We start from the raw sequence: 9,447 nt of genomic DNA, 5'->3' as shown, positions 1-9,447 counted from the left end.
AAAATCAATTGGAGATCAGGTTAACAGGTTCATCTTATGGGTGACTGGATTATAAAGGGATTTTACTATTTTTAGATCAAATTCAAGGGTTTTAGATGTTCCTGATGATTGGAAAATATAGAAAAGGTCGCTGATTTAATTTTGGTTCATCAAATTTACTCATTTCTGACTAAGATGTAGCATAAAAGATATTTAAAAAAGATTTTATGACATATTTATCATATTTTAAATGTAAAACTGTTTAAGACCATTTAGAACAGGGGTGGACAATTTACAAATTGCATGGGGAATATGCGGCCTGTTAAACAATTTCATCTGGCCCTAAAAAATTGGATAAATTACATCGATAATCCTAATTTTTGTTTGATTTTTTTTGTTTTTCTGAAGTTCATGAGTGATTTCTAGGTCGGAAAGGCGTTTTTTTAATTCTTCTAACAACACGTAAAAGCAGCATTTCTTTAAGTTTATGATTTTCTCTGAAGAACATCATCCTATGCTGCAATAGTAAAGATAAAATAAGAAAAAAAGTAAAAATAAGGCTGTGAACATTAACACACACGATTGATCAAAAAGAATTAACGCGCTAATGTGAATTAATGCAATTTAAAAAATGTCATCAGGTATTATACCACTTATATCATGATCAATAAATATTCAACCAGTTTTAGTCTTTTATTCTCGCTATTTTTGTGATTTAGATCATTTTTTCACTTAAAGCTGACTATTTGATACGCGGTCCGGTGCCATATTGTACAAATACATTTTACCTGGTAAAACATTGCGATTAATCGTGATTAATCCCAACAAAAAAGTGCGATTAATCCAATTTTTTTTTGTAATCAATTGACAGCAGTAATTAAAATAAATGTTCTAAATGTAGAGTTTGGTGTGAGATTTCATTTTGTGATTATTCCCAGATAATAAGTGGTTGGCAAATACTGAGACAAAAAAAAAAAAATTAATCGCGATTAATTTTTTCAGTTTGGGATTAATTAATTAATTTGTTTAACCGATTCCTGGCTCTAAAAACAAAACGTTCAAAATGTTCTGTTTGAAAATATATACATTTTTATGATCAAAATGAGCATGTCTTTGTCCAAATTCCATAATATTTCTATCTTTTATGAGGCAGATTACAAAAACATGCCACACATCTGCGCCTGGTCCAGAAATTCTGTCAAATTTTGGACCCTTTGTGGCTCACAAATCAAAAAGTTTGGCCAATTCACTAAGACAAGCTCTAAATACTGTAAGAACTTAAAATAATAAACCAGTGTGTAGCAGTTCTCAAATATTGCAAATCATTACATATTTATTATTAATAGAATAATCTGAATATTTTTTGTCACCAAAGAACTCCAGAAAATCGTTAGCAGAGTTTGAAGACGTAGGAGAGAAACAAACAGCCTCCCGTCGGACGTTCACGTACTAACTGTGATTCTAATTCACATAGTCACATTTTGAATAATTAATTTAATTCTGTTAGCCTCACAGAAAAAATAATACTAAAATATTTTAAGAACGAGATAGGCCTATAAAGCTTTACCTGTGATAATGCTAATGTGATAAAAGCTGAATGTGGCTGCTGAAGGTGCTAGTGATGACAGCTAAAAATGCTAAAGCTGATAGCTGAAAATGCTAAAGCTGATAGCTGAAAATGCTGAAGCTGATAGCTGAAAATGCTGAAGCTGATAGCTGAAAATGCTGAAGCTGATAGCTGAAAATGCTGAAGCTGATAGCTGAAAATGCTAAAGCTAATAGCTAGCTAAAACATTGGAAAAGTGCCAAATCAGCCTGAATACTAAAAAAATTCAAAATTAGTCAAAACAGCTAGCATGTAGCTATAATATTAACTAAATGCCAAATTAGACTAAATAGCTGAAAAAGAGCCAGAAGTAGATGTTTAAATGTTTTAGTGCTTCTTAGCCAGAAATGCATAAATCTAACTTTCTAAAATTAAAAAAAGAGATAATTAATTGTATTTTTTTTTTTCACGAGATGCACTTAAAACACAGGAATTTGTCAAAATGTTTAGTTCTCGGTAATCGACTAGTGTGTTGTGGAGGCTTGCAGAGTTATTTGACTTTATTTTTCAGTTACTTTTTTAAACTAAAAGCTTTAAGTTTTCTTTAACCAGAGAGCCACAATGGAGGGGTAGAAGAGCCAGACGTGTCTCTGGAGCCGCAGGTTGAAGACCTCTGATCCACATCATTGGACCAAAATAATCTTTAGTAGAAAAAAATTCAGTTCTTGACAGGAAATTAAAAAACAGAGAAGTTTCAAGTAGGCCTAAATATCACAATTCAAGACTTTTTTGGAAGGCTTTTTAACGCTTTAACTACCCCAAAAGAAAAAACAACAAAAAATCTTTTTTTCTGTTTATTGCCTTAGTAAGAAGCCCTTAAAGGGACATCAAGGTTAAAAAATAATAAATACTGAAGTGAAAAATGTGTTTTTTTTTCCTAAAAACACTCATGAGCTCCATAAATAAAATTGAAGTAAAAAAAAAAAGTTCTGGTGCATAACAGATAACATTATTTTTTTCTAAAAATTAAATTAAAGAAAAATGTTCTGTTTACTAATTGATGGAAATTCTTTACTAACCATAATTATTTTTTATTTCAATTTTTGAAAAGGGTTACGGCATTATTTCTGAACCCTGACTCCCTAAAATGAGCAAAAATTAATCTACTTCATTAAAGCTATCAACACTAATCCATAGAGGTTTCACCACTTTTCCCACAAAGGTGAGAACTGAAGGACATTGTGATGTTTCTCGTATTAAAACAGAAGCTCGGGCAGCAGATGAGCTCTATCAGCAGAGCAACAAGCGGGCGGCTCAGTTATCACAGCCGACCAGAATCCCCTCTACTCAAAGAGAGGAACTTCATGAGCAAACACTAATATCTGTCTTTTTATTGAAGACTAAAATCTGCTAAAATACAAATTGTTTCTCATATTTTTATGTTCAATTAGACAAATTAACTTGACCTTTTATGTCATGCGTACTGAAAATAAGATAGAAAAAACGTGCTTATTTTTATTGTTTTTTGTATGTTCTCTATGTTATTGTACCTTTTGAGAATGTTTGTTTTTATGGTCTTGTCATTTGTAAGAAATTATTCATTGATTCAAAACAAGGGCCAACCTTTGACTTTGGCGCCCTCTTGTGGTCAGTAAGGAGCACTACCGATGGGGTTTCATAAGCTGTAAAATGACAAAGCAAAAGCTGGGAAGAACAGCCGCTCTTGTGCAGCTGCACAAAAAGGAAGTGAAGTCGTTTCATACGAACCGTCGCGGTTGTCTGCAATTACATAGTTTGCATATCAGTGCGTTTACACAAAGTTCTTCAATCTACAAATATGTTTGCTCGATACCCAGGTTTTAAGTAAATGAAACCAGTTTACCAAGAAATACCAGCTCCTGGACAGCAGCAGACAGGACAGACTAACCTGGAGGTGAAGCGCTTTGTTGTGCGACCACACCCAGTTTAACATTCACTCAAAAGAAGATGGAGAAAACTCTGAAAGAACCATTGCCTTTATTTGGGTAAAGTGCTTCAAACAACTTTCAGAATAAGAGTTTGATCATTTGTGTATGTTCAATTAACTACTACTTAAATATAAAGGATGAAGCAGACTTGGTAGAGTTCCTTAGGTTGTTTAGAAGTCAAATTATTGAAAGTTGTGCAACTCATCACAAATGTACCCATATACAAAAATCAATGGAGCAGAATTTCAAAACAAAAGCATCTTTACATCAACCTACTTGCAACAAGTTCTCCCTATCTCTGTCCCCGATGAAGTCCAGGACTGAGTGCATCATACCATAACCTTTATGATTTTAGGATAAAGTAGTCATTAACAGTCTGAAGGACCCGGTGAGGGCAGAGAGAGGAGCCACGAGGCAGGGTAGGATGGAGACAGACCTGCATCAGTAAGAAAACAGCTGCATCCCCTCAGGATGTGGGTGAGAAGGCCCTGAGGGAGCCTCTAATGATGCAGCTAGAGATCTACATGATGACACACGGCGCCCGGCTTTTAGTGATCTTCGCCACAGGTTTCCCGTCGTGTGCATTCTGGACTGCATTCAGGATCTGAGGCAGGAGAAGAAACACAAATCAAATCAACACAAAGACAACCAGACCCTCAGGTTTGTTTGCACGTCCATTACTTACGTCATCCTCATAAGGGAATCCTCCCAGCTCAAGCTTGGAGAAGATCAGCTGCCCGTTGATTTCGATTTCAAAGCTGCCTGGAATCGGAGGGAAAAAGAGAAAATCCAAACAAACAAATTATTTTGGGGGTTTAGGAAGAGATCCAGATCAGACTGCCAGTTCACTCACCGCTTCTTCCCACGAAGCCTGACACTTCCGCTTCGGGAAACTCCCCCTTGACGGTTGAGGCGAGCTCCTGATAGCGGGGTCCGTACCCTCATCCGCCGCTGCGAGGAGCAGAAAACATTCAGCAAAGCGAGAAATCAAACAAAACAAGCTAACTTAGCTAAGAGCTAATGATGCTAATCGTAAGTAAACACAAATATAAAAAACCCGAAAACTAAACACAACGATAAATAACTAAATAAAAATGGAAACCCAATTAATAAAAATAGATACTTACCAGTATTCAACTCTAATTTTCACCCCCATTTTCCCAGTTTCTCCGGCTGTGCCCGACTCGAGCGCAGTGATACGCAACAACCTGAGACTGGAAGACGGAGCCGCGAGGGCGGGGCTTTATGTGACGTCTTACGTAATCAGCGTAAAACGGGTTGCCAGGTTTGCAATATGTTCAGTATTCAAACTCTAATGTTTTGTTGGTGGAAAATTCCTAAGCTTTTGAGGTGCTGTGTTTTGGCTTAAAATCAGTCAGATCTGGCAACTCAACTGTGATAATCATCTGATGTAAATACAGGAAGATCATGTTATCAATGCTTGTTAACTGGAAAAAACATCCCAAGTTATAGTTTATGCCTTTATGAAGTAGCCCCAGACAGAAAAAATACACATTTTAAATCTAAAAACACATTTTATTGTAGTTTAATTGCACAAAATATATTTTTGGGGATTTACAGAAACTGTTCTCTAAAATTTAAAGCAACTTATTCAGTCTTGTGGACTTTTAGACTAGTGACAAATTTCACAGATTTTGAGCATCCATGACTGTTAAATGTGGGTCTTATTGTCTTTTTTATGTCCGTGTTAATTTACAAACAGCAGTAGGTTGAGGGTGGTGGATCACAAGGGGCTCAACAGTCATGAGTTTGACAATGTAGCTGAAAAACTGCGGAAAGAAAGTGTTATGGAAATAACAGAAAACAAAAGAGCTGCTGTGAGCTTTACTTGTTTTCTGATATGATGCGGAAATGAGGCAGAACTTGATATTCTACCATAAACATTGAATTATTTACACAAGTGGTTTTACTACTTTGTCTGAAACACTCTCTCTGATATTACTAATAATAAAGACAAGAAACATTATTTTCATTAGTTTGATATTTAGTACCCCCCAAATTTAGACACTAATAAAGATGTCCTCCAGTGAATAACCTTTAATGTATGGGAGTGAAAATAATAATAATAATATCTCCATCTTTTTGTGTCTTCTTTGTGTGGTTAAAGATCATTCCTAAACAACATTATAAAATAGAAATTATTTTAATGAGTGACTATATTTAAACTTTTAGACATTGTCTGAATGTTAGAGATGACTCAGTTTTATTCATTTAAGATTTTTTGTTTGAAAATGTCATTTTTTTTAAATCTGTGTTTTTCAAAAAAACGTTTTTAAGTAAAGTATACACTCACACTTTATTAGGCATACCTGTCCAACTACTTATTAACACAAATTTCTCGATAGCCAATCACATTGCAGCAATTCAAGCTGATTTGCTGCAGTTCAAAGTGAGCATCAGAATCAGGGAGAAAGGTGATTGAAATGATTTTGTACGTCATGGTTGTTGGCTGGTCTGAGTATTTCAGAAACTGCTGATCCACTGGGATTTTCACCCACAACCATCTCTAGGGTTTATAAAGAATGGTCAGAATAAGAGAAAATGTCACCGGAATTTAAGACAATTTATTTCCATATTTTGATCAAATTCAATTTAAGACCTTTAAAGAATCTATAGAGACACCCCCACCCAAAAACGTTTAAAATAAAAATAAATCGTATTTTATTAAAGAGAGAAGCATGACTCCTACTGGTTTGTTGCCAGTGAGAACTCGACCCGAATGGCTCTTAAAGTATAACAGACCTGTTCTCTAGCAGCGGTCCCCAAACTTTTTCTTGTGAGGGCCACATAACCATTTTCTTCTCTGATGTGGGGCTAACAGAAAAAGTGTAGCAACCTACACATAAATATTTGTGGTTTTCCTTAAAGCCACACATAGCCACATTTTGAATAATTAATTTAATTCTGTTAGCCTCACGGAAAAAAATAATTCTAAAATATTTTAAGAATTAGATAGGCCTATAAAGCTTTACCTGTGATAATGCTAAAGTGAATAAAAGCCGAATGTGGCTGCTGAAGATGCTAGTGAAGACAGCTAAAAATGCTAAAACTGATAGCTGAAAATGCTGAAGCTAATAGCTAGCTAAAAAAACTGGAAAAGTGCCAAATTAGCCTGAATACTAAAAAGATTCTAAATTAGTCAAAACAGCTAGCATGTAGCTATAATATTAACTAAATGCCAAATTAGACTAAATATCTGAAAAAGAGCCAGAAGTAGCTAAAACGGCTAGCATGTGACTAAAATATTAGCTAAACCCCCAAAATAGCCTTAAAATCCTTGGTAATAAAATAAGACTCTAGTTTGTATTTATGTAATTGTTATTTTAATGAGAAGTATACATAAACTTTGTTGTTTTTATATACAAACTTTAAGAAAAAAATGATTTTTTTTCCGCAAATAAGAAACAGTTTATAACTTTTAACAGAGGTTCACAAGAGTTTCTTTCAGAATAAAAGACTTCCTGTGTCACATAGGACCGTCTCGATGAAGCAAATCTAGTGTAGTGTAATGTGTCAGCAATGAAAAATAAGAAACATTTTATTTTTAAATGTTTTTGGTGCCAGAACTCTAACTTTCTAAAATTAAAAAAAGAGATAATTAACTGTATTTTTTTTTTACCATGAGATGCACTTAAACACAGGAATTTGTCAAAATGTTCAGTTCTCGATTATCAAACCACCATGACTAGTGTGTTGTGGAGGCTTGCAGAGTGATATGTTATTTAACTTTATTTTCCAGTTACTTTTTTAAACTAAAAGCTTTAAGTTTTCTTTAACCAGAGAGCCACAATGGAGGGGTAGAAGAGCCAGACGTGTCTCTGGAGCCGCAGGTTGAAGACCCCTGATCCACATCATTGGACCAAAATAATCTTTAATAGAAATAAATTCAGTTCTTGACAGGAAATTTAAAAACAGAAGTTCCAGACAGTCTCAAATATCAAAATTCAAGATTTTTTGAAGGTTCTTTAACCCTTTAACTATCCCTCCAAAAAAGACAACAAAAAAGGTATTTTTATAGCTGTTTTTTGCCTTGGTATGGAGTCCCTAAAGGGACATCAAGGTTAAAAAATAAATAAATAACTGAATTAAAAAAAAAAACTTTTTTCTAAGAATACCAAAAAATGTAAGTAAAAAAAAGTTCTGGTTACTGACTAAAATTTGTTTTTCTAAAAATTAAAGTGGTAAAAAAAATCTGGTTAGTAACTTTTCTCTTGAAAATGAAATAAACAAAAAAAATCTGACTACTGAATGATGCACATTCTTTATTAACCTCAATTCTTTTTCCTTTTTCAATTTTTGGGGAAAAAAATTAGATCAAATTTTCCCCTCAATTTCCCTTTAGAGGGTCCATACCTTGTGGAGTAATACACACAATCAATATTTTTTAAATTGTGTTTTCTAAATGTTTCCCACCGTTTGGTTGAGCAGGCAGTTAAAGGGTTAAGGTATCATTTCCGAACCCTGACACCCTAAAATGAGCAAAAATGAATCTACTTCATTAAAGCTATCAACACTAATCCATAGAGGTTTCCACGCTTTTCCCACAAAGGTGAGAACTGAAGGACATTGTGATGTTTCTCGTATTAAAACAGAAGCTCGGGCAGCAGATGAGCTCTATCAGCAGAGCAACAAGCGGGCGGCTCAGTTATCACAGCCGACCAGAATCCCCTCTACTCAAAGAGAGGAACTTCATGAGCAAATACTAATATCAGTCTTTTTATTGACGACTAAAATCTGCTAAATTACAAATTGTTTCTCACATTTTCATGTTCAATTAGACAAATGAACTTGACCTTTTATGTCATGCGTACTGGAAATAAGTTGGAAAAAAAACATGCTTTTTTTTAATTGTTTTTTGTATGTTCTCTATTTTATTTTACCTTTTGAGAATGTTTGTTTTTATGGTCTTGTCATTTGTCATAAATTATTCATTCAAAACAAGAGCCAACCTTTGACTTTGGCGTCCTCTTGTGGTCAGTAAGGAGTACTACCGATGGGGTTCCATATGGGAAGAACGAGAAGGATGTACCTGCAGGCCCGGAGACCCAGCAGCGTTCTCGGGACCGCATTCTCAGGACCCAGGCTTTTTTTTTAACACAGCGCCCCTACTGGTTGGAGTTTGTTTTGTTACTTTCTGAAGACATTACGAGGCACATTGCACACATGAGTAGTAAGAGTAAAGAAAATTATCAAAGCGCTGTTACAACATAAACAACTAGGTAATTTATCAGATAAATCTTAAGATATATAAATATTAAATAACCAATAAATTTCAGTTTTTTGCAGAAACATAAGCATTGATGTCTATATGAAGCTTAGCTTAACTTTTATCCAAATTAATGTTGTTTGTGTAAATCTAAATTAGTGATGGTTTATTAGCAATCTTGCACGCACAATTTTTCCATCTTTCCATCTTGTTTTATTTGTTATAACTTTCTTTTGTTTAATTCATTAATATTGCCTCATTATAACCCAAATATGATTTGCATGTATGACAAAACAGGGGAAAAGAAATTGTTTACTGAGCAAAGCCACATATGAATTGATATATATTTTACTATTTTGCAGTGTAATATACAAACTTAATTCATTGCTATTGTCCAAAAATATTACTTCTTATAATAATATTAAGTATTTATGCTGTATTGTTCAGAAGTAAATTACTTTTATACTGTAGGTCTACAATTGTACATTTGACTTCTTTATTTCCAGAAGGATACAACAATTCAAAAGAAGAAATCTTCAGATGAAAAATGAGTTGAATGCTGCAGGAATGACTACTACCTATTTTGTTCTACAAAGTATTTCCAACGAACAAGTTTATTAAAGGTTTAAAGGTTCAAATTCATTATCCAAGACTTAAAAAAACAAAAGGTCAAATTTTACAAAACATTACTAAGAACAAAATATTTCTTTTAGTAAAGTAGAGGAATT

General features: G+C 34.0%; 2 protein-coding genes across 2 annotated transcripts in view; both read right to left on the bottom strand.

The window, feature by feature from the left end:
• Positions 1-3,522: 3,522 nt before the first annotated feature.
• LOC112146245 (migration and invasion enhancer 1-like) overlaps positions 3,523-9,447 on the bottom strand; it is a 17,224-nt gene continuing 11,299 nt past the window's right edge. The window contains exon 5 of the mRNA XM_024271954.2: positions 3,523-3,833. The gene's annotated coding sequence lies outside the window, so the exon portion shown is untranslated. The remainder of the gene's footprint in view (positions 3,834-9,447) is intronic.
• Positions 3,525-4,778, bottom strand: LOC112146244 (migration and invasion enhancer 1). Its single transcript, XM_024271953.2, has 4 exons — positions 4,620-4,778; positions 4,346-4,443; positions 4,178-4,254; positions 3,525-4,096 (listed from the first exon to the last, which is right to left on the bottom strand). The coding sequence occupies exons 1-4, from the start codon at positions 4,646-4,648 to the stop codon at positions 4,013-4,015; spliced, it is 288 nt and encodes a 95-aa protein (XP_024127721.1). The 5' UTR covers positions 4,649-4,778; the 3' UTR covers positions 3,525-4,012.

This window comes from Oryzias melastigma, linkage group LG8 (assembly GCF_002922805.2).
Source record: "Oryzias melastigma strain HK-1 linkage group LG8, ASM292280v2, whole genome shotgun sequence".
Lineage (NCBI taxonomy): Eukaryota > Metazoa > Chordata > Actinopteri > Beloniformes > Adrianichthyidae > Oryzias > Oryzias melastigma.
Note: the sequence above shows the minus strand (reverse complement) of the source record. Positions and strands in the feature narration are given on the sequence as shown.